The sequence below is a fragment of the Lepisosteus oculatus genome, chromosome 19, assembly GCF_040954835.1.
Source record: "Lepisosteus oculatus isolate fLepOcu1 chromosome 19, fLepOcu1.hap2, whole genome shotgun sequence".
In the NCBI taxonomy this organism is placed as follows: Eukaryota; Metazoa; Chordata; class Actinopteri; order Semionotiformes; family Lepisosteidae; genus Lepisosteus; species Lepisosteus oculatus.
In genome coordinates, this window is record NC_090714.1 from 6,585,855 (window position 1) to 6,613,435 (window position 27,581).

The 27,581-nt window shown below is 46.3% G+C and overlaps 2 protein-coding genes across 2 annotated transcripts in view; both read right to left on the minus strand.

Moving 5' to 3' along the window:
* Nucleotides 1-499: 499 nt before the first annotated feature.
* Nucleotides 500-9,915, minus strand: nme4 (NME/NM23 nucleoside diphosphate kinase 4). Its single transcript, XM_006637053.3, has 5 exons — nucleotides 9,480-9,915; nucleotides 3,973-4,103; nucleotides 3,251-3,352; nucleotides 2,466-2,578; nucleotides 500-1,298 (listed from the first exon to the last, which is right to left on the minus strand). The coding sequence occupies exons 1-5, from the start codon at nucleotides 9,643-9,645 to the stop codon at nucleotides 1,178-1,180; spliced, it is 633 nt and encodes a 210-aa protein (XP_006637116.1). The 5' UTR covers nucleotides 9,646-9,915; the 3' UTR covers nucleotides 500-1,177.
* Nucleotides 9,916-15,502: 5,587 nt separating this feature from the next.
* Nucleotides 15,503-27,581, minus strand: part of xpo6 (exportin 6) — a 34,894-nt gene continuing 22,815 nt past the window's right edge. Inside the window, exons 14-24 of the mRNA XM_069180752.1 lie at nucleotides 26,986-27,078; nucleotides 26,226-26,370; nucleotides 24,942-25,088; nucleotides 23,760-23,949; nucleotides 22,076-22,231; nucleotides 21,453-21,567; nucleotides 20,261-20,432; nucleotides 19,438-19,599; nucleotides 17,604-17,702; nucleotides 16,854-17,084; nucleotides 15,503-16,389 (exon numbers count right to left, since the gene is read on the minus strand). Coding sequence (XP_069036853.1) covers nucleotides 16,288-16,389; nucleotides 16,854-17,084; nucleotides 17,604-17,702; nucleotides 19,438-19,599; nucleotides 20,261-20,432; nucleotides 21,453-21,567; nucleotides 22,076-22,231; nucleotides 23,760-23,949; nucleotides 24,942-25,088; nucleotides 26,226-26,370; nucleotides 26,986-27,078 — 1,612 coding nt within the window. The 3' untranslated portion in view covers nucleotides 15,503-16,287. The remainder of the gene's footprint in view (nucleotides 16,390-16,853; nucleotides 17,085-17,603; nucleotides 17,703-19,437; nucleotides 19,600-20,260; nucleotides 20,433-21,452; nucleotides 21,568-22,075; nucleotides 22,232-23,759; nucleotides 23,950-24,941; nucleotides 25,089-26,225; nucleotides 26,371-26,985; nucleotides 27,079-27,581) is intronic.

Consider the following 27,581-nt stretch of genomic DNA (forward strand, 5'->3'; position numbering starts at 1 on the left):
CTAGCAATTTTGTCCACTGTGGGTCACTTTGGTGGGCCAGTATTGTAATATCTCACATGTATAATGGAGGATAGCCTGCAGCTCTTTCCCCCCAGCTGTAGTGGCTATGTTAATGTTTCTATTTACTGGGCTTCACGTTTGCATTCGATTCCTTTCATCGTCAGAAAGCCACTTGCTCAAGGCGAGAGCTGAGCAATCCGGATCCCATCCTAGTCCATACACAGGCTGGGATACTTACGGATGTTAGGACAATTTAGAGATGGGTATTAACCCTGCCAGCATGTCTCTGGGAGCTGGGAGGAGACCAGAGCACTTGGACAAAACCCACAGAAACAAAGAAGAAGAGCGAAAGAGACCATGCAGACTCCACACAGACAGACCAGAATCAAACAATGTTTGAATGTCCTTGGTTTGACAGGAGATCAAGGTGCTCAGGGCCTCGCAGGCCGATTTCACGCTAGAATAATGAAAGAGCAATAAAACAGGCCAGGCAAACAAGTACCACATACAGAGTTTATTTTAAAACAACACAGTGAAGGCAAAGACTGGGCTGCTTTGCACGGTTTCCTGATTTGGTACAATTAGGCCCTCAATAACTCCAGAGGGGTGGACTGGGTGTGTCAACATGAACCCGGTTTTCAGCTTCCCAGGGGTGAAGGAGTCGGGGTGGGGGGGGTGCATGTCTTTAGCTCCCGGATGCCGAGGCGGGGGATCCCTGAGCCCTCAGGAGCTGCCGGGATTTCAGGAAGGAGGATCATTCACGTCAACAGACACCCCTGACCTTTTTCCCCTCCTCTTTCATCTCTTCTGTAAGGAGGCGTACATAACCCCCAGATGTCCGACTGTAAGAACTGTCCTTGCTCTACATCTACACTTAAAAGCCAGGGTGGAAACTGCTGATCCCTATTTTGTGCTACAGGAGGATAGAGAGAGTGGGAGAGCTGGCGCGATCCCTGACCGCACTGGGAGAATCCAGCACGATACCGTTGTGCGTCTCCCCTGGGGCTTTGGCGATGGTTAGCTTCATAAGTCTTCTCACCAACCAGGGAAAAGTTTTTTTTTGGGGGGAGACAAGGGCTGCACCCCTGGGTGCAGATGGAGGTAGTAATGGTGCATCCTGTCTCCACACCCCCAGTCCCAGTCTCCTCCTCCCTTCACGGTCCTCCGCTGGTCTCTCTCACACCTGGTAGGTGCTGCTGTGGTCACAGGAGTCCCAGTCCATGAGGTCCTTCCTGCTGAACCACAGCTGGATCTCCCTCTGGGCGCCCTCCACAGAGTCACTGGCATGCACCACATTCCTGAAGGACACACACCACAGGATGGGCCTGATGGGCAGCACTGCACCAGACAGACCTGACGCATGTTGGCACTAAACAAGGTGTCCCCATCCCACTGACACGGATCACATTGCAGACGCAAATAAGCAATCATCTTAGCCTTGCTTACCTACATAGCCCGCAGACATATTGCCCATCACCTCTCAACTGGCGACCCACTGAAGCTCAGCAGGTGTGAGCCTGGAAGCTAGACTAGTGTCATCTGTGGCTACATCAGACATCAGATTGTAGTAAATGAGGTGCTGAGTTACCATAAACAGGAAGAGATCTCAGAGCCAATTAGCCTTACTATGGAACTGCTTTTCCTACCAAACAGCAGTCTTGTTAAGTGTACTTAATATCAGCCAGTCCAGATTCTTGCAATGCATACATATGGACCTGAAGGCTGGAGAAAATCAGCGCTTAATATCCCTCTGCCAAGTCCCGCTAATGTACAGAACGGGTCTTCTTAACAGGAAATGAACTTTGTTGACATATATACAATACATACACATGCGCTGCAGAGGACGTTCTCAAAATTCCTAACCAGTGTGAAGGCAGTTCACCAGCAGCCATATCACCCTGCAACTCACCATTGGCGGCCCACTGAAGCTCAGCAGGTGCAAGCCTGCTAGAAGAGGTGTTAGTGGGGCCAGCAGGGGGCACACACCCTGCGGTCTGTGTGGGTTCAAATGCCCCAGTATAGTGATGGGGACACTGGTGTGTGGGGAGTGTACTGGCGCACTATGGCTGCTGTCACATCATCCAGGTGGGGCTGCACACTGGTGGTGGTGGAGGGGATCCCCATTACCTGGAATTACTTTGAGTGGAGTTTCCAGAAAAGTGCTACATAAGGAAATATTATTATCACGTGATCTTTAGGCAGTCCACAATCGGCGACGATTAGAGACTACAAACTGTTGAAAAGACCTGGGCTAATGCATAAACTCAAAGATCCGAGAATCACAGCATTTTATCTCAATGCTTCAAATTCTTCCTACAGTTTCACGCCATGCTAGAAAGACCAGGTACAGCAGACGAGCAGAAAGGCGACCGACACCCTTCCATAACTTCACACCTTTAGCTTTTATACAACCCGTATGCGGAAGGTGTTGACCACTTCAAAGCAAACTAAAAGGAGGAAGGCACCTGCTAATGTGTATACTGAAGTCCCCACGAACTGTCCCAGGATGAGCCTCTGCTGGGTTAGTGTCTCCTACCATGAGGCGGGACGTCCGGACTACGTTATGTCCTTCCCACACCTACCAGAGAAAGCACAAAACATGCTCGCTGAGCCTGAGGCATTGTGGAACCTGTAGCATGTCAATCAGGAAGTGGCTCGACGGTGGGCATGTCAGAAGAGCTCGGACACAGGCTTCGCATTCCCATCCTGCCTCAGAGCTTGTTGTGGCCATTGCCAATTCCAAACTGGAAGGGTGCAAAATGGAAAAAATAATCCCCGATTCCATTTAAAAAACAAACAAACAAGCAGTGACAGGGACACTATACTGTAAACAGGCGCCGTCCTTGGGATGAGATGTAAAACTGAGGTCCTGACTCTCTGTGGTCATTAAAAATCCCAGGGCGTTTCTCAAAAAGAGTAGGGGTGTAACCCCGGCGTCCTGACAATAATTCCCATTGGTCTTTACCAATCATGGCCTCCTAATAATCCCCATCTCTGAACTGGCTTCATCACTCTGTTCTCCTCCCCACTGAGAGCTGATGTGCAGGGAGTGTACTGGCGCACTATGGCTGCCGTCACATCATCCAGGTGGGGCTGCACACTGGTGGTTGTGGAGGGGAGACCCCATTACCTGTAAAGTGCTTTGACTGGAGTATCCAGAAAAGTGCTGTATAAGTGTAAGAAATTATAATTATAATGATTTCCATTTATTGAGATTGATTTCCATTTATTCCAATAATTGACCACTCACCATGACCACTAGGGGCCCAGAGGTCATGTAGCGCAGCAGGTTGGGATAGAAGGGCTTCTTCTGGAGGTCACGGTAGTGCTGAGACAAGAGGTCATCAGAAGCCTAGTGACACAGGACACAGGAAAGGTCAGCACTCGCACTCCTGAATCTCTCCCCAGCCTGAGAACGCTGCAGGAACAATCCAACTTTGTCTGCAGCCAGGGCAGGACTCCTGTCATTACCTTCCTAATTTTGCACTGTTGCACGAGTGCACAATTTGGGGAATTTCTTTCCAAAAAAGGCTGCAAAAAGAAAGACCCCAATAGGGACCTCCATGAGCCATTAGCACAACTAAAACAGGGCGCGAGACCCTGCATCCTCATTTACATCAATCATTTCTTTACTGTCCTTTAACTCATTAAACCGGGTTCCTAACAATACCTCTAACCTACCACTTTTCCAAATCAGAACAGCATCTTCCACTGCAAGACTCTGAATGTGAAAAGATGCCTTTTTAAAGCTCTTTATCACCACCCCAATCATGACACTCTTTGGCCTTGAAATATCGCTCAGAAGATTCGACACGGGTGTTAATCGAAATGACGTGACATTCCAATGACTTTGATCCAGCCAGTTCTGTATTTGTGCAGTTAGAAGACCGATTGATGTTTGATTGCTTAATGGACTCTGCTGCTAATATGTAAGTAAACGAAGATCTATTTTCCCCTGCTGTGTTGCCTCACCTTCAGCATCTTCAAGCCCACCAGTTTGAAGCCCCTTTGCTCAAAGCGCTGCATAATCTGGCCCACCAGGCGGCGCTGGACCCCGTCAGGCTTCACCGCAATCAGAGTGCGCTCTCTCACCCCTGCAATGCCTGGGAACACAGCACAGAGACAGTCCTCATCACTCATCAGGAGCTCTCTGGCAAAGGGTGGCAAAGACAGACCTGCCTGCACATCCATAAGAATAACTGCTTGCATACATCGAGAGTTCTTCACTCCAAAGCACATAAAATATAGGAGAGCATCCCAAGTGAGAACCCACTTCACCCACCAGATTAGCACGTGACTTACCGCTAGGCTCATGGAACCTGACAGGAGGTACTTCTCTCAGTGATGTCACTGATGTGTTTGAAAATTCAGAGAGCTCCCTAGCTGACTAATGTTAATACCTCCCCGAGCAGTCACAGTCAGCTAGTGACAAGTCTTCTACCAACATCTGGATCATGGAGCTCAAGCTCAGCTCTCGGTGAATCACTATCGCCTTAACTGGCACCTTGACTGTCGAGCAACAAACAACTAACAGGCGAATCTTACAATGGAGCTGATTTGAAGGCAACCATCACCCTGTTCCCCAAAGTAATGTTAGTATATGGAGAACACCTGATGATCCTGAAAATCCATCCATCTTCTAACCACTGCATCAAATAGAGGGTCACTGGTGAGCCGGAGCCTATCCCAGTAAGAAATAAGTGCAAGGCAGGATACACTCCGGAAGGGATGCCAGTCCACCGCAGGGCATACACAGACACAAAAACGCACACACTCATAGCAGGGCCAGTTTCCCCAGGAGCCGATTAAACTAACCTACAGTCTGTGGACTGAGGGAGGAAACCCACGAGAACATGCAAACTCCACGCAGACAGCACCCCGGGTCTGGAATTGAACGCAGGAGACAGCAATGCTAACCACTGCAACAACATGCCACCCAATTCTGAATATTGCAGAGGATTGGAAAAAACAGCTGATCGTTAAATGGATCCATTAATGCAGTCATGCTGTGGTTGACTTATGTCATTTGTCATGTCCACATAGGTCCGGGACAGGGCGGAGGAGAGAGGGATCACGGGAGTATTGTTTCGCTGTTTTTAGCTGTTGGCCAGCCTGGCAGCTATGAGGTTTGAAAGATTCAAGGGACAGCTTGATAACAGACTGCAGCAGACAAGGAGTACCCAGTAAGTGTTACTGTAAATAGAACAACCTTGAAGCAAAGCCTTTAACCGAGTCCACAGTGCGAATCAACAGGGCCGCAGACCCGAGCCCAGGAGCGATTCAAGCTCGGACAGCTGGGTACCAGCAACAACACAACATCCGTGTTGATCTTGGAAACCAGCGGCTTCCTGTTTGAGCCGCCTGCCCGTTAATTTGAGAAGAAGAATTGGCTCAGGGCTAAAAATAGAGTGGAAAGAGTCAGGATTGGATACAGGGCAAGAGCAGAAACTAGAATGGCAGTAAGTGTTAGTTAATCTGGTTAGCTTGGCCTGGCCAGCTCAAGACAGGACAGAGGCCTGGGGACAGAAGCCCGTTCTGTTCGGAGATAATTAGCGAGGCACGGCCAGCACATCCTCTCACTATCAGCTTATTAGCCCAATTGAATTAGGGGAACAGCCCTGTCCGCTGTCTGGGCGCTGCAGTGTACCAGAGACAAGCACGCACACCTACCTCTCACCCCTGCCCTGCCACCTGATTCGCTGAACATCACATGACACAGGCAGCACCATCTTTTGAAGGCCACCCTATCACTGGGCCTCACACTGCACTATCATCAATACATGAAGTCTGACGAAGCAGATGCAATCGAGCTACAAAGTACTAGTATTCAATGTAATTCACTAAGGGCAATATGTACTGCTTATGGTACAGAAACACACAGGGCTTGGTTCAATTCCAGTCCTGGGTGTGCTGTCTGTGTGGAGTTTGTATGTTCTCCCCTGGTCAATATGGGTTTCCTTACACAGTCCAAACACATACCAGCAGGTTAATTAGCTTCCGGGAAAATTGGCCCTGGTGTGAGTGTGTGTCTGCCCTGCAATGGACTGGTGTCCCATCTAGGGTGTACCCTGCCTTGTGCCCACTGCTTGCCTGGATAGGCTCCGTTTCCCCTGCCACCCTGAATTAGAAAAAGCAAAGTAGATGGATTAATGTTCAGCTTAGTAAACTACACTTTTTAGTCAAAAGATATCCCTGATATGTTTTAACCTGCTAAGGTTATTTGGTCATTTGGAACTTATTAAAGGGTGTACGTACTTCCATCCACAACAATCTTCATCTTATCAGGAAACAAAATTGTCTGTAGATCTCCACTTCATTTCACTGTCAATTTCTTTCAGCTATAAAGCCTGATGTTGGTGGCCTGGTGGTAAATGACTGTTCTACTGGGAAATAATCATGGAAAGATCATTTCTGAGCACCAGTTGCTGCCAAAGATGAAGTCATGGAAGCAGCAGAGGAGAACCAAGGTTTAAATAGAACAAGCAGAGCCTCTAGCTTTTGATAAAAGGGAAAAAAACTGCCCACCTCTGAGTGCTTGCCAGGGAACCAAAGTCCCTCAAGTCTTGACTTGAAAGACTTCCGAATAAAACTCCCAAACAGCAAAATTTAGGTGACAGAATCTTTGTCTGATAAATGTTCGCTGTACCATCTGCAGACCTGTTGTTTTGATCCAGTCATCCCTTGCCCTAAAACCTTAAGACTAACATGAAAACAATACAAAGAATCATTCCTAAAAGTCTTAGTTTTTTTTAACAGTTTCCGGACTCTTCCTAAAAAAGGCAACAAGCTCTTCTCTTCCGCATTCCTTTCAGTAAAAAAAACAAAACATTGAGGACTCCCAGAGGAAGCAGTAACTAGTCTTTCCCTCCTTCTCTAAAACGGGCCACCTTTCAGCTCCTACTGAATGGCCATTAGTCATCTTCCGAGGGCTGCAAGCACTGGCCTACCGTAGCAACAGGCTTATTTCTGCCGAGAGATGAAAAATACAGCTAAATAAAAAGGAACTCCAAACAAGCAAACGTTCACTCATCCGCGCATTAGCGGGAATCACAGAGTCGCGGGTGTCATGAGCCGCTGAGAATGGATTCTGCGACAGGCCTACAGGTCACTGCCACAGGCTGGGGGAGGGAGTGGGGACTGAATGGAGAGAGAGGGAGCAATTGTGGGCCTGCTGATATCACAACAGGCCCTGTGGTGTTGTGTAGGAGACAAGGGGGCTGCAGGACTAGATAAGACACAGGAGAGTCTCACAGATGAGCAGAACGACTTCCGCGACATCGTTACAAACCTGGCAGGCAACACTGGAAAACGAGAACACACATCAGCCCCGCCGGAAGGAATAGAATCTTATCTGTCCCAGGAGGAGAACTTGAACAGCCCATCGGCCACTGGTGCGGGCAAATCAAGCTTCTCTTTGGTCTGTATCCACCACGAATACTGTTTAATTTTCTATGGCCCACGGGGGCCCAACCAATTAAAACAAGTCTCCAGTAAACATCATAAAAGGCCCATGAATACACATTCTGGCAAATCCTAATTTTCACAGAGGAAGGCTGACTGAAGTCAATGAGTACGCATGGGGAGAGTTAATATTCGGACAGGCTCTCCAACACCGAGGCCGTTTCTTCTGCTGAGCATTCCCTCGCGGACATTTCCACACATTTTAAAATCACAGCTGGGATTTTACACCGTCAATTGACTTTTTGTGTACTACAAAACATGTTTATTGACGTTGTTTAAAACAATGTACAACTTGACAACTTTCTCTTTAAACAGCCTTTATTTCTCCATTATGCTGCGCATTCCTTGATTTGTGGGATTACAGATATGTTTTGTGTCCCATCGTATGAATGTCTGCACCACAAAATTCAGTAACACTGTTCCTCAACTTCAGTCTCCGTGGTCACTGGGCCATAGGCAACTGAATTCTAAAACGTACTTCATAATTTTCGTTTCTTCCGTGGGCAGAAGGGAAACAATGTGCAAATAATTAGCCTTCAACTCGTTCCTTGTGACAAGTGACCAGAGGTGGTTGCAAACACATCAGAGGGATTAGTAAAGGCTTACTGAAGGAGAGGGTACACAGTGGGTTGCTAAGGGAACAGGCCCTCAGCAGTGGCTGCTGCCAAATACACTGAAATCCTGGACACTCAGCTTTCCCTGCCTGCCCAGCTCTCACACACTGGGCACACGGGACAGCAGGACAGAGGGCAAAGAGGGGGGAGGACAGGTTAGACGCCCCCTGCCTGGTGCCAGGGAGGTAGGGCCCAGGGCTGCACGACTAGAGGGCAGCCCAGGGTGATCAGTGGCACAGGAGAGCTTACAGTCTTAGGTCTGCTTCCCCCTTTTAATGGTAATATAAGACTTCAGTTTTGCAGCTACAAATGAGCTGGAAATCGGTGTTCTGCTCCCGATTTTCCTTCCCGTTTTTTACAGGCTGGTGGATCTGCAAGCCGGGGAAAACGTGACACCTTACTGGAAGACAGCTAGCCGGGCAATAGCTCCAGCTCGGAGGCGACTTCCCAGTACAAAGGCTGCGATCCCCGTTATCTGTCGAGTGTTTGTGCGGAAGGCCACTGAAAAGTAAATGAAGGGAGAGCTACTGGGGAGACACAGCAGCACAAAGTTAGTGCCCCAGCAGAAACCGTACAGCAGAAACCGTGCCGACCACCTGACGCCTCGTCCCATGTCGACCTCTAACTAATCTAACTCAATTTAATAATATTCAAAAGTCTATTTCGACACACGAGAGACCCACTGATTTGTGTATCTAGATAACAATGGTAAAGAATTTGTTCCCAGATAATCTGGCTAGATAAAGGCTTATTCATTAACGTCGTCTTTATCGTCCTCGGGTTTTTTTAAAGAGAAAAACGAAAGGACTGCGAGGACTTAAACTACTAAACCAATCCTGGGCGATCAGCTAAATGTTTATTCTATGAATTTTTTTCAGCCGGAAGTGATGTACGACAGCTACTAACCATTGGACGTCTCAATTTTTTAAAAAAACTTCTCGAAAAAAATAAAATGGCACCTCTGTAATGTGTCCCTTTAATTTTGGTAGAGTATTATTTAAAAGAAGCTCGCAGTACCGATCTGCACTTGGAAAATAAAATTAAAAACCTTGTTTATGACTTTACGTTTCTTTTGTTATGTTTGAGTACTTCGGATACAACCCACACCTAAAATATTTTTCCCCAGTCAGAGACCCACGGAATTGCAAATAAGAAAAGGCTTGTTTGAAAAACGATAAACTAAGCGTTAGACGTCCAAAAAATCAGAATTTCTACTGCCTTTACACTTTTAAAAAATATTTAAAAAAATATTTAACAGAAAAACGCAGATCCACGCGTTTCAACAGCTACCCTACCCCTGTAGTTGGTAAACTTCAGGAATTTCAAGAATTCCCATGCATTAGCTGACAAACATACTTCACTTAAAAGTGAAATGTATTTCTGACAGGGCAACAGCCCACAAACCTGACGTGGTGCTGTAGCGCCTGGCGGAGCTGCAGCTGTCCGGACGGTAGCGAACTGTGGACGAAGCCCACGCCGGGTTACAGGTCTTTTTTCCCGTTTGGATTCCACACAGGCTGCGGTGACCCTGCACAAGTCCCCCGAGTACGCAGCGTTGAAACAGCACCATGCTCAAGTCCCAAAAAAACCAAAGCAAAACCCTAAAAAAAAAATCTTCTAAAACTTCATTAACAAAGTGTTAAAACAGTAAAGAGACACCTCACACTTGACGTTAGCTGCGGCAGGCGCAACTCTTTGTCACCTTCGCAACTCGAAACCCCTCGGTGCCGCCGTGTCATTTAACATCCAAAACACCTCTCAAAATGCTATTTCTTGCTATAGGCGCCCGCTTCCCCAAGCTCGATTTAAACGGGAGCTGGGTTCTTTTTGGTCAACAGTAGCTCCTCCTCTTGTGGAAATCGCAACTTTGGGCAGGAGAGGGAGGTCAAGTCGTTCTGGGGCTATTAACCCTATCGTTGACGGTAAGTGACTAGTGGCTGGAACAAGTTTAAATAGGGCAGGATTCCCATTTTCGTCTGTAACTTCTCCAGCATCAACTCCCGAAAGGGACCCCCTTATACATTATAATTATGTGTTTAAAATATGCGTAATTTGAATTAGTCTTGAATAATACAAACACAAATACACAAATACAAAAGTCTTGAAAAAAAAGTTCGATCTGAAGCGAGAGCACTTTTTGACTGCAGGTAAGCTGATTGTGTGTAAAGCACAAAGACAGTGAAAGTGACCAGCTAGTCGTATAAAAACTATGCGTATTCTAACAGCTCTGTCCTGTATGGCACTTCCTATGTATATATACTGTACTATTGTGCTATTGCTCTTATTTAGTCACTTCTGGAAATCTCCCTGGATGAGTGTATTCAATTCAAAGCTCTTCATGCTCCCCCCAGTGAAACACAAACCAGAGGACATGAGTAGAAACTACCAAAAACAGGAGGCGCCTCTTTACACAAACAGTTGTGGGAGCATGGGACAAGCCACCCAGCTGTGTTTTGGGAGTTGATGCCCCTGTTTCTTTCAAGAGTTGACTGCAATGGATCCTTGAATCAATTAGTTATGAGCTCTCAAATGGGCTAGATGGGCCAAAAGGCTTTCTCTTGCTTGTGAACGCACTGTATATTCTTACGATCCTATGCATGCGCTGAACAATAATAACTGTGGTGTTTGCAACTCCATTTGCCAGATAATATTTAGCCACGTTCTCTTAAAACAAATAACACCGCGAAGGTTCCATAACTCAGTCATGGTTCATAAACAAACAGTAATATTCATCAGCCATCAGTGCCCTCAGCTTGTCATTATTTCCTGCTTCCCTGCATGTTTTTAGTGGCACAGGGAATCATTCGTTCCACTTTTATATTTTCCAGATTTGGCAACAGTATCCTTACCTCCTGTTGGACTTGGTATGTACAGATGGAATCAGGGACCAATTCCTATCTGGTCATGATGTTTTAAAGGAACTAGTGTAATGATAAAAACTGAGGTCTGGATTAGTTGATTTACTTTGTGTGTTCTGGGATATAAAAATTTGAAGATTTTAGTTGGGGTTAGCTTCACTAAAGTCCTAGAACCAGGGCCATGTCAGGACTCTTCCCTTTTTTTCAGAAACTGCCAGAAGGGAGGCCACATCGCTGTTCCATCTCCTGAACAGTAAAGGCCAGAGACCACAGGGGACCACAAAACATGTCTTATCCATAGGCTGTAAAACATACAGTAGATGCAGTATGCACCAATTTCAGAGGATTTTGGATCATGCAAGTGAAAGTGCACCCTACAGCAGGGCTGTCTCCTAGAACGAGCTACAACAGGACAGGCCTTACTGGTGGGGGGTCAAAGGTCAAAGGTCACAACCCCTTGGCAAACCCTCCGTTTGTTGACTGCAGAGCCGCATGTTTGTGTGGACCGTGCGTACGGAGAGGCGGACACCACCGCCAGGCCTCGAACAGCCACTCCTTGGCGTTTATGGAAAATTTCCGCCCTCCACTCCACCCCCCGTCGAACTCTGTGCCCCTTCTGGGTTGTTTAGCGTGCCCGGCGGTCAATACACTGCAACGACAAATACTCCCGCTTGTTCTAAAATTACAGGCAATGTTGTCATTTTTGCCACCGCAGTCATTTTAACTATCATACCACACACACACGTGGGTTGTTTTCTAAATAACAGTCCGTTTCGACAGGCAGGGGAGGCTAATTTCCTTTGTCTAGGTAAGCCCTGGAAAGAAACTGAATCATCTACACAAATGCTTTTCAAACTGACTGCGAGTCAAACCCAAGGACCACGTTTAGTACAACAGGTTCTGTCAGTGTGTCTTTCAGATTCTGCGGAAGAACATAAACTATGTGTCAGGGACTCCTGTAGTATATAGTTTGAGCAGTAGAAGGTTCTGTTGGTCATTTGCCTGAGGAGATGAGGAATCCACAAGCAGCGACTCAAGACTGGCCAGCCACAGGATGCTTGTTAGCGCTGTTGGTCAGCCAGCCTTGCAGGTGTGGCTCCTATGATACACCAGGCATCTAGCAGAGTTATCAGTGAGGGCTGTACAAGAAAGGTCACAAAAACGAGGAAGACATTCAGTCCATCTGTTCCGTTTGATTCTTAGCTACTAAATGATCTGAGTCTCTTTTCCAGCAGTTTCTTAAAGGAAGGACATGATACAGAACATCAAACATGTTCTAGAATCCCATCCCATGGCTGCACAGCTTGTTCCTGAACAACAACTTGATCACCCGTTGCTGGGCTTTATGTGGAAAAAAAGTGTAGCACTTTCACTTCTGTGAGAAAATGTCAAACACCTTGTATTAACAAGTCTTGACCCCATGAATCCAGGAATGGATATATATGTCACACACCGGGGAAGATTTGAAAACATCCGTTCCTTTTCTGAGCTCGTCTTCCAGTTCGGGATCGCAGGTGATCCAGAGTCTATCACCAGTATTAAGAGGCAGTTATGCTAACTTCTGTGCAACTGTGCCCCCCTTATTAGAATACATCTGGAGTACAAATGAGCTTAGAAAAATGTATCCACTTTACCCTGTAAGAAAATATTTCATAATAAATGTTATTGATTTGGGATAAGTATATGAATCCTTCCCAGCAAGAGAAACTTTCCCCTGGGGGCCCAAGCAGAATTTCAGTCTGGGCACCCTCTGCAGAAGATTTCCTATTCCAGGCAAGATAACCTCAAAGGACCTTCAGGAGAGCTCCGTGCAGTCATGTGGAAAATTGAGATGTGTCACGGATGTAAAAGGATCCCAGCGGAAAACATCCACGCACAAGAACTCAGTGCACCCTAGGCATGTAAGAAGAGTGTTTCTATTTAGAAAGGTAAAATAATTCTATTTAGGAACCACAACACTTAGCATCTGGAGCAATGCATTAGACACACTTCCCACTGGAAGGCAGACGTAAAAACTCAAGATGTAACACATACTGTACCACTAAAGTGTGAAAATTGTCACATCTCTCCTGTCCTTGAACTACAGTATATTCAAATGTTGTAAGAACTACACTTAAAAGTACAGCAGAAAAAAAGTGAAGATGAGGCATGCTCTTATCTAGCAAAGTACACTAAATTAATCCTAAATGTGGATTAATTTAGGAGAACAGTCTTTTAAAGGCTCCCTTTCTACCAAGGAGTCTTGCAAGAAGATAATGCAGAGAACAATAAAACAATACTGTTTCCCATAGAAGGAAAACAAAGTGGCATTATTTGATGTCCGAAATGTGTGAACATTTTGAATTTCGAGCTGCTCTATTTTTGAATCTCACAAAACGGAAACACAGTGAAAATATTAAGCAGGCAGCCAGTGACAAAGTGGAACCCTGTAACAATAATCAAATAAACTTTCTAGCTAAAGGCTGATGTCCTGAAAAATATTTACCTATTGATCTTACAGCTGTCTATTCTCCAGGTCTGCCATGTGAGCGAGGTCTGCTCTGCACGATTCCATCGAGCAACTACCCAGTGCCAGATCGTTTTTCTGGCACTGGGTAAGATCTCCGATGAAATATTAAAGCAGAAGGCAAATAAAAAGAGCAAGAGTTCTGACACAAAACAAGGCCAGAGATAACAATCAGGGGGGTGCGTGCGTGCGTCATTATCAATGTACAGCATCTGTCCGACAGGCCGCAGGGGAGTAACTGTGCTCACTGCCACTTCCGAAACCCAGCCGTGTAGGGCAGCAGTCACGACGTCTACAACACGTTTTCGACTGCTCACCCAGTCGACTGATCACCTGAAACAGCTGCTCCCTGGTGGCACAGCTTTACAAGTGCTCGTGCACGTCTTCCTGCTGCACGATCCTCTGATTTGATTGCTTGTGTTTCGCCAGCTAAGAATCGCCAATTTATTACTCGCTCAGTGTGGGGTTGTTCCTGCGCGTCTCTGTTCCCCCACTAGACGAGATGAGGAAGGGAAGGTCCTGTGGCTCACCTGGCTGTCAAGCCATTGAGTTTTCAAGCGCACTGCGAGATCCACAGTGCCTGAACAATGTGTCCCCTCCCTGGTATGGCCACTAGCCTACAGGTGTACAGGAAGACACAAGCGTTGCCGTCTTGTCGAGACGGCTCTATCTCCAGATCAGCCTTCAAAAGTGCACGACTGGCACAGCGCCACCTACTTGGCAACTCCCCACAGATTGGTAGAGTCACTTGGGATCAGCCCCTTTCAAAATACTGTACATCCTTTAATGGGATACCTTAAACGGGCCATCTTATTTTGTTCTACTTACAGCTACTTACAAAGTTTTTGACTTGTGCTGTACAATATTTTATAACTGGAAGCAGGGAGATCATGACCCTGGCAGCTCGTGCTGTTAAGTATACAAGACTCACATGCCCCTCAATCATGAGGATTTGCTCATGTGCTGTATTTTACTGTTGCACATCTAAATATGCTACGGCCTGATGTAACTGGAAATGTACTCATTTTCCCATACTGTAATTCCCTCATGAACTCCACTGCCCTGATAATTTGTTTATAGTTTGTATATTTTGCCCCGCAGCCAGCAGTTCTAAGGATATTTAAACATCTGGGAGCAATCACCAAAAGGCACCCAAATTATCCATATCTGCATTTAGAGACCATTTATACCAGTGAGTTCAAGAAGGCCCTCCTGAATGTAATAAGCTTTTAAACAAACAATTGAACACCACACATTCAGTTTATAGCATTAACACAGTAGGTCCTATCTATCTTACTAGTTGGTCTAATAAAAAAGCTATTGAAACACCATATCAAGCTAGGACAAGAAAATTAATTAACATTGTCTCTGAACCAAGTCACAAATTATAGCAAACTACTGATGACCTGGCTTACAAAATACCCCCAAAACAGCAGCAACACTGGCAATGATACTAAATCACTGTCAGAATATGACATGAAACAAGGCAAGGTGAATGAAGATCTAGTGTGTTCAGCAGCACTGAAGGAGTCACTTTTTCACAGAAATGGTCAAGGCTATCTGGGAGACTGTTGACTCCATGGGATCTGGGCAGAACAGGTAGATGTCCATCAGTCCACCACATCTAAACAAGCAATCAATACTGTAAATTATTGAATACTGTTTCAACTTTCAAACTGAATTTTTCTCAACATTGCAATAAATCACATAGGAAAAAATATAAATACAATTCATACCCATCATTTTTAAAAACATTATGTTTGGAAACCTAATTTAAGTTACACACTGGCCCCAGTGGTAATCTGTCTGCATTTTATGCTGCCTTTTCAAATGTATCTGCTGGAAACCAGTATTCAGCCATTCTTAGCTTAGCTCCCAGTATAAACCCTAAGAAAGGTTTACCATTAATCCTTTGGTTCAGGCAGGGACACAGACAACACACTTGACCAGGACTCAACGCTCTCGCAAGGATTTTGAAGAACACCCTTTCTTCAATATTTTCCAAGTACCATCAGGTTTTCCCCAAGTAAGAAACGCCAATAATCCAGTTCGCATTTTCCACATTTAAACAAAACGTCCTCAACTTTTAATAAAGTGAACTGTACAAACCGTAGCGGGTTAAAAGGGGAACACATTCTATTTAAAACAGCCACAGTCCAAATTGACAATCATAATAAAAATATTAACGACGACTGAAATGCAAAATAAAAAAAAATGACAAAATAAAAAGACAACCTATTTGGATTTATTTTACAAAAATGAGTTTGTATACCGAGCACAATTAAGCACAGTTCTTCAGAATGAGAATGGAATGATCAGAACTTAAAACAAAGCGCAGATTCGACCGAGTCTTCTGCAAGTCTCCTTTGGAGATGAAGAAACTGAAGGCAACGTTAAAAAAAAAAAAAAAGAAATTTAAAACAACCTCTAAGAAGTCAGAAAAGTGCTGAAACAGACTGCCCTCCCTCCGAAGCAGTGGAATGACACAGGCCTGACTCCACTGGCTTCCTGTTGGCCTCTCTGATTGTTGGCATCGACGTTCATGAAGGTCAATAATTAATCACGCCCCCATCTCCCCCCACCCACCCCCAAAAGCCCTAAAGCTGAAACGGGATAAATCCACAGAAAGTTGTAGACATCAAGGTGCTAGAGACCCAGCCTGGCCCCCCTGTCCCCTCTCTGGTGCACCCCCACCCCACAATGTGAAGTAGCCAGTCCCTGGGTGCCGAAACGCAGGCCGCCCGTCCGTGCAGGCCAGGAGAGGGGCAGCGTGGGAGCAGCTGGGGAGGTTGGCGGCCGGACAGTGTCCCGGCGGTGGCCCGGGCCAGGGCAGGGCAGGGGCGGGTTGCTATAGCTTCACTGTCCCCGGAGGCAGGCTCCCGTTGCACAGCCTGTAATAGCGCAGGTCATTCACCAGTCTGTGCACGCTCTGCGTGAAGGAGGGCAGGTCCTGCGGAGGGAGACACGGACGCGGGTCAGCGGGGCCAGAGGAAACAAAGCTGTTTGCGTCTAACTTGGAAAGCACTGTTCGGGGGCTCCTCTTGCGAAGGCTAGGACACTTCCAAGATGGAATTTTCCCCAATGTGGACCAGGTTAAGCCACGAAAGAAGGATTTGAGTTATTTTGAGGTGGGGGAAACAGCAGGAAAGTAATAACCACGTTCTTTTTCTAAAAAAAATCCACCACCTTCCTGCTGACAAGTACACAACTCAACAGTTCTAAAAAAAGAACCAATGGGAATGCGCACTGTTTGAAAAAAATCAAAACCCAAGATAATAGAACCGTTTATTAACGGTTCAGGCAGATTCATCGATGAGCCTGAATGACGCGGACGTGTCGGAGCTTCTGTTCATATTAAGAACTGTGCCTACGCTGCAATTTCCCGTGCCCTCCCGGAGGGCCCGCTCCACCTACCCGCTCCATCTTGAAATTGCGGCCCAGCACGGTGCGCTGGTTGGCGTCCACGCCCTGGCAGCTGTGGAGGAACTCGGGGAGGAAGGCGGAGTAGAAGCCGTCGAAGTCGACGGAGGCCATGTTGTAGACGGCCAGCGCGATCTCGTCCTGCAGCAGGTCGTGGCTCTTGTGCAGCAGCACCTGGAGCAGCACGTTGATGAAGTGGAACAGCATGGAGGTGCGGAACAGCTTCTGCAGGACAGACAGACCCGAGTCGCGCATCTTTCAATCGCGGTGCCTGTTTCTTGGCACTGACAGCCCATAAACGGGGACTGTCGAGTCCAAAAACAAGACCGAGATCTCCCCAGAATATCTTGGCTGAGGTTGATTTTTGCAAATTCCCCAAAATTTAGTCATTACAAATTAGAATAAAAAATTAAAACCATTTGAGGGATCTTGTACATATAATACTGGGATTAAATGCTTTTAGCATGCACAAAATCAAGCATAAAATTATCTTTGTACAGACGGACCTGGACAGTCACTTGCGAATTCCCAAACAATTAGCACTGGAGACCTCCTTTAAACTAGACTAGGCTGTTGTTGCTGGTATCAACTGAATTTGAAGAGTCAACAGCATGAACTGGCTTCCTGCAGTTAATCGGCATATCTATACTGCACTGTATCTGTGCTCCGCTATGATGGAAAGAAACCCAGAGCAGTCCTGCAGGATGCAGCCAGTGTGAACTGGGCCCCCTGCTCCCCACTCACCTTGTGATATAGCTTGTGCTTGCTGTTGAGGGCTTCCAGGTACAAGAGGTTCTGCTTGAAGATGTGAATGTCAGGCTGCAGGAATGACTGGCCGAAAGCCTAGGGAGCACATTCATCAGTCAGGGTGAGAAAACAGCACCGTTCTATTCAATCACAGGACAGGGCAGGTGAAGGGAGGAGATGAAACCGTTTATGCAGCTAAAGAGGACCTCATGGTGGCCTGCTAGGCTAGGATATGGGATGAAGGTCACCACAAGTTGTACTGGTAACTTTTGCAACTCTGCAGAGAGTAATTGCACTGCTATTGATATCAGATTGCAGTATGATTTCTACATTAATATGATAAAGATAAATAATATCTTTAATTATATATAAATATAATTAAATAATATCTAAAGGTGCCAAATCTTCTTGGGCACTGTGCCTTCAATTGTATTCCTAATCTGCTGTAAAAAAATTATTACACTTCAAAAGTAACACTGGAGGGCAGCATTTCACCTCTAAAATTATTAACATATCTAAACATTCACAGAAATACTCCATTCTTAGAAGCGTAATACCAAGTGTGAACAGCAGGGCATTTTCTCCAATATCCCGTACTCTCCTCTTGTTTTTACTAAAAAAAACTACTACTGCAGAGGATGAGTAACAGTGAGATGAAGGGTTATATTCCAAAGGCATCTCAAGGGATGAGGGAAGGAAAGACTCGAGAGGTTCCACAGACTATAGACTGGTGCCATGAACTCTGAAATATAATTGTTAAATAGAAAACACCTTCAGGGATTAGTGCTTATGTGTTATGTACTGAGCATCAATTAAACATTACAACTTATCATTGTTGGCTTTTAGAAGAAGTACAAGGATTTGGGATACTGATTATATGTTCACAGTTATTTTGATTAATGGTAATCATCACCGATGATGATGATACATTCCACCCACTTTGTTGCTTAAGCACTGAACAACCACATTAGTGAAAGAGTTTACTGGGTACAAGTGACGAGGTGATTTAACCTGTTGAAACTCAAGCAAGAAAAGCAGAAAGCCACCACGATGCCTCAATTATCAAGAGAGCAATGCCTTACTGCTACATGTTGGAGGCTGGACTAAGCTAGACAGCACACTAGTTGCTCACTGTCCGGAGTGTCTGCAAACAGCAGCTTAAATTTAGGAAGAGTTACTGTCAAATACAGTTCATCCATGCAAGGCCATGATCTAAGAGACTATGTCTCATGATACCTCTGCATGACTGATGGGAACCTGACTGCATGCCGAGGCCTAACTTGCTGCAGGCTCATCCCGACGTGACAACATTCTTGGAGGATTACGCATTCCCTCAAGATGATCATATTCAAAGATTTCTTGGAAAATAAGGATATAACAACCATGCCACGGATGCCGTTAGCCAGACTAGAGCTCCATCGATCACGCGCATGCTTGTGCTGGTTCTGCGAGAGGAGTGGGCAGAATCCGATGGACTTAAGGAAAGCATCTGTAGACTAGTGCAAAGCATGCATGGCACAGATACAGCCTGTACTGCTTCGAACAGTGGCCACAAATGCTACTAACCTTTCACAATCCAGCCCTTGTTGATGACAAAAGCCGAACAGCATAATGCATTTACTTGCGTCATGTCTGTCCAATAAAATGCAAGTACAATGGCTAAAAAAAGATGGTATCTTTTTCCAGATAACTTTGTGAATTTCTTAAAGCTCAGCATATATGGAACCTGCTTTATCTCAACTAAGTCATACATAGCATTTTAACGTGTTAAGAAACAGTTAAGGGCCAACCTAAAGGGAAACTGATGCAACTGGCCCCCTCAAATCCTCACCTGCATTACAGCGATGAACTGGGCCTCGTTCTCCATGGGCTCCTCAGACGCACCCCTCTGAACACTGGCCAGCACAGACGACTTGAAGAAGTACCTCCAGTTGTGGTGCAACACCTGGTAGAGAAGCTCGAAAAGCTCTGCCTTCACGTCTGGAGAGGAACGCTGTTAACACACACAAACTAGGTCAAGTCTGGCAAGACCCTCCTGACCAAGAAGGCCTGATGTTCCATTAGCTCTGCTCAATACAGCAATACCCCTATAACTTGTGCACCACCTACCAGCACAGTGTCCCAAGTTCCAGTGCTCTACAATGCCCTTGGCAACTCTAGTTTAGCATTTAAAGGTCTTAGTGCAAAATATTCCCCAGCTCTGAAAAAATCTGCTAATCGGAACATCAATATCTTTTTTTGTGAAGTGACGTACCACTGAATCGAAAGGAAATTGTAGTGGTTGAGTAAGAAAAGGCAAGAAAGGGACATTTCTGAGCAAGCGGAAAAATATGTTTTTGTGTTCGCAGTTTGTCAGCACGTCATCCTCTGCATGTCGTCTTCAAACGCAAAGCCAGAGGTTTCGAATGCTGTACAGAGGGTCACTGCCTCTTCACTTTCGCCCATAAAAAAGTTCAGTTTAAGTTATTAGAATTAAACGATTCTCTCAAGGCTTCGAAATCATTTCTATCTTATTAATGACATCGCAAATGTCTGTAGAACTGGATTTGGTTCCCACGGGTTTTCAACCATTAAATGCGAATGAGAACTAAATGAGTAGAAACCCAGACAGCGCTTGAAAGACTTGAGGCCCCCCTCCTGCCCCTCGCACTCACCTCGGCCACGATGGGGTAGACCTGCTCCATACAGAGTGAGATGATGCTGGGCAGGAAGGGCTTGAAGGCCTGGCCGGGCTCCTGCACCACCACCTGCAGGATTTTCAGGAACTTCTCCACCACCCTGCAGCCGGCACTGCCCTCCTGGAGGATACTCTCCGCCAGCTGCTCCCTGGACGGCACAGACACGGTCAAGACACGGATGCGCGCGCGCACAGAGATCAGCACGCCCCCCTCCCTTCCACACACTGCTGCGCCAACAAGTACCAAAGGAAGCGAAACCAGCAAAGTGAACCACCACCAATTCACCGAAATCTGGTTTTATTTTCCATACTTCGAATAAATGTTTCAACTGCCAGGGAATTTCAGTTTCTTCACCGTCACCGTTTTTCTGATGTAAGTATCCGAAATTTGAAACTTTTCTGCTTATTTTTCTTTTGTTCTGACGCAAACACCAAGATGCATGAAAAAAAAGCTAACAATCACGCCAATACAGCCACAAGACATTGTATAAAATACCATCAAGGGAAGTTATCCCATCCATTTGTACTGTCTCATCACGTACAAATACACTGGAACACATTAAGTAGACAGCACACTTCCACACGCACAGGTTCACAAACAACGAGTAACAGAAACGAAGGCATGGAACACTGCACACCCACACAGAGAGGAGCAATCTTACTGAGCTGCTCACCACAGTGAACAGACCTGTCGCGACACAAGCTGATACCACACTGCATGTGCAGCTCTAAAGTTTCTCCCAGATCCGATTAATCTCTGCTAGGAGTCCAGCAAACGCGACAAATGGTGGGATCATAAACAGTCCCTTGAGCCTGGGGAAAAAAAAATCCACTTCCTTTTCCAGCTAGACAGTATTCAACTGATGCTTATTCGTCCCTTTCAGGCCAATCAGAAGTACAAATGACCGAACTTCTACACAGCAGGACTGTGTGTTAGCAGAATCAATTCACCAGAGCCCCTCACCTCATTAGCTCAGAGATGGAAACTGGGACTACAGGAAAAGACAGCGTATTGCACCAACTGTAAAGACACCACAACCACCCAACAAGATCTGCTGACTCTTCCTGAAGTGTTGCATCGCAGAGCAATGAAATGAATGAAACCTGGCTCTGAGACGGGCAGATGGAAGGGATAACGTGCAGCACTAGAACGTCTGGAGGAGCAGTACCTGGTAAACATGTTTAAGAAGGTCTGGATGATTTGTTCCGTGAAGGGAACTCCCATTTGTACCCTCAAGCCTTGGAACAGAGTGAGGAAGAAACTCAGCATCTCGTCTGTGACATCTGGAAAGCAAAACACCATTTCTGCTAAGAAAACTTGCTCTTTGAAAGATGATTGAAGCTACAGTGCAAACATTATTTCTGCAGCTATTGCTTCAGAAGCAAGATTAAATCCCAGTGGCTGATGTCTGTGGTGAGAGCTGGAGTGCCTTCTCATTTAAGATGAGAAAAAAAAAAAGGGTTTCAGACAGGATACAATTATGATGAAACCGGGCTTAGAGTAATTCACTGGTCTCCCTCAAGAAGCAGCATAAAAGGTCTTTTTCATCAATAAAAAACCAGCAGCACACAAAGAGGGTCAAGATGTCTCTCCTTTTCAAGCATCTTACATTCAAATGCTCTATTGAAGGAGATGCTCAGGGACTAAGTAATTAGCGAATTTCATAGTGATGTTTTTTTTAGTTTTCAGCATGCAACCACTTCATCATACATTCCATCAACAGTCTTTAATGTCACTGGAACCTGTGCAGAAACGTCCGACAGGTGACTCCCCAGGACACTGGCGCCGTACCTGGCTGGTGGATGAAGACGGGGAAGAGCGCGAGGGAAACCTGCACGGACTCCTGTAGCGACTGGTAGCAGACCTGCCGGGACTTGGTGGACTCCCCCGAGATGCTGTCCACTACGTCCCTCAGGACTCGCAGTGTTTGTTGCAGGACCGCTTTCACTGCAATGGACAGGGGAAGACCCTTGTGAAGCAGAGCTCCCCACAAGCACAATAATACATCACCTGCTTAATGCTGGAGCCAGAAGGCTCCCACGTCGGGCGCAGGTCAGACACTAACTCTGAACGAGGTGCTTCACCCATTTGTACTCTAGCCCATGGGTAAGATGTAACCATAAGCTCACTGCAATATCTGCCGATACTGTATCCCACAGTGTCACCTCAAGGCTGCCGGGCACAGATCAAGGCTGACTAATCGCAGCACTGCCCTGGCAACTGTGTGCCACTGGAGAGGGAATCCCAGTCACAGTCGGCTAGTGACCAGGCTCGAACCTGCGACGTGGGTGCTTCACTACTGGGTGAGCCACTTGGAACCCCCGCCCATGAAATAAATAATTTAAGCACGAGGTAAAACATCTGTCGCTTTCACGCCAATCTGCCCCCACTGTCTTTTGTCTTTAAATGCGCGAGAGGGGTGAGCTCACAAGTGGCTGCTGTGCTTCTCACAACAATAACTCAACCGAGATCCTGCACGAGAGTGGTGCCACTCTATTGTCTTGATTCCTTAGTAGTGCCAGCGTGTAGGCTGGAGAAGCTGTTAGACCTCATAGAGGACTTTTACAGAGGTGCTATGGAAACCGCACTCTGTAAGAGGTTTGTCAGGAAGAAGCGAGTGGTGCATGACTGCTAAAAATACAGAGACCATGAATTATTTATTTGGGATCCATTATGAGAGTCCCTTTAAGCAGAGAATTTCTTTGAAATGTAACTCTGTGTCTTTCCAGCATTTCACCTGCCGTGAGGCAGCTCTGGGTAAGCAAACAGGGATTTGTTTTCTTTAAGAAATGCAATGGTGTGTGGGATAATCTGGTTTTCTGGAATAAAGCTCTTGGCCTGAATCATGAACTGGACTGTCGTCTTGAAACATTTCCTTTAAGTCTTTTTTTTTTTACTTCTGTACTAAACATTAAAACACAATAATAAAAGCTACCGGTTTCGACATTCATTGCGTGTATAATGCCTCAGGATATTTCCGTTCAAATTTCAGAATCACTTCCACTGTGGAATTATTCTAGCTGTGACCTAACTCGGCTCTGATGTGCTGTACCCATGTCCATCGCTCACTCTCTCTAGATTAACATTAAAAGCACGTCGCAGGCTACAAAGACAAACGGTATACGAAATCCATTAACAGAAAAGCATTTTAAATAGTAAAATTCATAAACACTGTTGAAATTAAGTTCTGAACATGTTTTTCACACACAGGTGTGGTTGGCAAGATGGACTGACTCAGATGTGCCCTGCCCTATTGAGGTATTGGACAATGGAAGACTAGGGTTAAGCAACCTATATCTGCCCTGTGGGGCCACCTGCAAAGACAGATGGGACCAAAGTCAAAGCACTGGGATACACCCAGGAATCACAATACTTTCACTGCATTCAGAAAAGGGTTTACTTTTCCCCAGGTGTTGGCTTGCGCTGTTATTTGAACAAACAGTGTCTTGAGGCAAGAGACAGAAAATGCACTCACAGTCCTCCAGGCCCAGACGCCTCTGCTGCAGGTTGGCGGTGCCCCTCAGCTGGCGGTAGTGGCGGGTGAGGGCGGCCAGGAGGTTGGCATGGTTGGTAGACCGCGTGTGCCACTGCTGCTCGCTCTCGGGGAGGTTGGGCCAGGGCAACAGCAGCATGTTGGAGAGGGCTCTGCACACCAACACCTGAGCCTGAGAACACATAAGCACACATCAGGAACAGCCACACCTACTGTTACAAAGCCCCATATCCGTCCAACAGTTCCCCAGCGCTTGACAGGAGAGGTGGTGCTGACTGGAGGAGCAGTTCCGTCTCTCGAAGATTTTACTGGCAGATCGCAGGGTGTCCAGCGTGTTACATGAGTCAGTGTTACACCAAGAGCGGTTCTTAATCAGGCACCACAGTACAGGAGATTCCCCCATCGAAGAAAGGCTAGAGACTTAACCTGGGCTCAAGGCAGTCACATCTGTACCACAAAGCTCAACCTGCAGGCTGAACAGTCTAGTCTCCCACGTAGGGGACAGGGTGAAGATGTCTGCCCATGGTCGAGAGTAAATGAAATGAAGCGACGTTTAGTAACTTTAAACTACCGACCCTCGGGCTGCTGGATTTTTCCTTCTCTTCACATATGGTTACCCTGATTATTTCATCTACTCAGCACCAAATCCATATGATCAGCATGGCCTTCACAGTCAATAAGGGGAATATTATACACATATTATAGCCTTTGCTAACATTCCTGCACTGTGTGTTAACGATGGTGACCATTTTTCTGAGCTACACATAAGCATCGTAAAATGACATACCACAGTATGCACCGTGTAAACGTGAACATTAATTTATCGAGTTACATGCAAATCAAGTTAGAAAGGTTCCAAAGTCACATTGGTACAAGCACCAGATGAATCGTATCTCAAGGAATTTAGGAGTGAAAATAGTTCATACTTAACTAAATTCTCCCTTACAGAGAAAGGGTTTTGTAAAGATAGTTACTAATTTCATTAATATGAATTTGAGTGCATAACTCAATAAGTACTAAATGACTGCTTAACCGAAAACAGGAGACACGTTTGGTGATTTAAGTGCCTTTCAAGTTGACAAGGTCTCTCCACTTCAATCAGCTCTTGATGTTTGCCAGAGCGCTGAAGTGGCTAACGGGGTTCAGAGAGTTCCAGGCCCTCACCTCCGGGGGGAGCCCTCGCGCAGAGCTGTCCGTGACCAGATTGAAGACCTTCTGCACAGCCGGCACGGTCACCAGGAACACAGGCCGCACCGTGGTGGCTATCGACACCATCAAGTGGCAGGCCGACAGCAGCAGCTTCTCCGGTACCTAGGGGAATGGGCGGCGCAGGGACAGCTATGTGAGCACATGGGAAGATTTCGACCTGCTGCAACGAGAGGGTCCCCACAGTGGGAGGCGAACGGGGACCCCCCGAAAGGAACCGGGTACGAGGGCAAGGACATCCGGCGACCACTCAATTTAGCCTGGACATTCACAGAATCGGGCCAGGCCTGCAATGATGATGGATGTGTGTGACAGAGGAGGCACAGGTAGCACTGTAAAATACAAATGACACACTTTCTGCCAACCAGTTGCTAGCGATTTCCTGAGGGTGCACACTCGGGGTTTGGCCAATGACTGCTGTTATTAGTGTTTTTTTTTAATTGGAGGCACAGATACATACAGAAACATATGTGGTAACTGTCCGTTTGAGTGTTGCGACTGTGTGAATGGAGAGCGCGCTCACTCAATGATACTGTTTGTTGTTCGAGACGTCCGGGTTGTGCCAGCCTATGGCGGCTTCGAAGGGCCAAACCTAACCCCCTTTCTAGAGGTATATTTATAGTGTTAAGGGAAGAACCACGTGCATGTGGAAAGGGGGAAATTCCATTTCTGTTTAATATTTGAAAACGGTAAAAAAAAAAAAAGAAGTGGTAAAATGTTGTTTTGGATATATCTGGTCTTCTCTTTCCTTTGTGAATAATCTGAACGAACTGCAGAATTGTGAACTATTTTTTTATGTAAAAAGCTAATGGTTCATTCCAGGGGGAGAGGGGCTTAAACACAATATAAGCTGCTCCTCAGGCCAGAAGGGGTTGGTTGGTTGGTGGATAGTTGGATGTGTTGGAGATAGTGGAATGTTCTGGAGTGTCATAGTACGTGTACAGTTTTAACTGTGTTTGTGGCGATTTCTTTTCGTTCCAGATTTAACAACTGTTTTTTTAGGTAAAGCTTCCCTTCCATTTTTCTTGTTGGGAAGAGGAGCACTGTAAATAGCTGCATGCTTTGCGGCGGTGTCACCATTTTAGAAAATGGACCCACTCTGACCATTGCTCAGGCTCAATCTTGCAACAATTTGAGAGCTCGGGAACGAGCACGCTGGGAAAGGCCAACTCTGGAGGAGAGCGACTTTCGCTGAAAATGGCCACCGGAGCCATCCTGCTGCTCAGCGCTGAGGGGCCGCACCTTGGCGCTGATAAGGGGAGCCGTGGCGTCCATGGCGGAGGTGATGAGCGTGACGAAGCGGGCCTGGTTCTGCCGCTGCACCTCGCTGTAGAACTGAGCCAGCCAGTGAGAGTAGGCCTGCAGGGCCGCCAGGGATTGCGCGTGCCTGGGACACACAAGGGGAGACGCGCGTCAGACAGGGCAGTGTCAGACAAGCTTGTCCAGCCTCGCCAAAGCACATCCTCACTGCTTGTTATAACTCCTAAAAAAATATCTGACCCTGGCAACTAGGAAAAATGAGAGAACATGAGTAATAGATGCAAGAAAAAGTAACAGCTTCTTAACGGCGTCTGTCAATTAAAAATGAAATAGATGTTTCTTCCTCTTTTTAAGGCAGTGACCAATCTCGTGTGATAAAACCAATTCACGCTACCCTGAAACTTAGGTTATAAATATGTCCACCCCCATGAAATAACCAACATTCCTCACACACCTTTAGGATTTCCCCACTCGTTCCTCAGATTCTTCCTATGGCAGGGCTATAGAACCATTCTGATGCAAAGGACCACTTGGGATCCCTGGGCATCAACACCTACCTCTGCAGAAACCCGAACTACAGAACTTTGAAAGACGCGAGTTGAGGGCAGCCTGCAGTGAACCACTATAGATACCGGGGGCTCGAGGCTCATCGGAGCCAAGCTCAACTGTAAAGCTGTGGCTCAACACTGAAGGTATTTCAAGATGTCGGGCCCCCTGGGACTCCCCGCTCCCGGATACTCACACGTCGATGAGGTCCGGCTTCAGCACCGACGGGACTGCCGTCTCCAGGTCGTAGAGGTTGATTTGGGAGCCGTAACAGGTCACGTCCGCCAGCCTGCGCAGGGAGGAGAGGAGGCAGAGAACTCAAACCCCTGGCTCCGTCGAGCCCGACCAGCAGGAAAGCTGCTGTGCATTTCAGGTCGGGTTCTTTGCTTTAGAGATCGAACCTCTCGAGTAACAGTCCTGACTGCTGCATGGGGAGACTGACAAATAGCAGTATTCTAGGACTTGGTAATTTGCCTCCCTGAGAGACTCATTATAAATCCAATTTCTTCGGGGATTAAGTCGAGATGAATTCCGCGGAAAGGCAGATTCCAGACGAATCGACCGAAATGAACTTTTCCCCATTTGCATAACCTTTCAAAACCATTTGTTTGCATGAAATGAAAAAAGGAAATGCAAAATGTATTATGCAACGTTTCAGCGATACACAGAAACCACTTCAGCAACTTCTGTGCCAAAGTCACACTAAATTCTTTAAAAAATACTTCCTTAAGAGATTGTACAGTAATAAGCACACTAAATTATTAAAAACACCTGATGGAGTTTGTGTTTGAA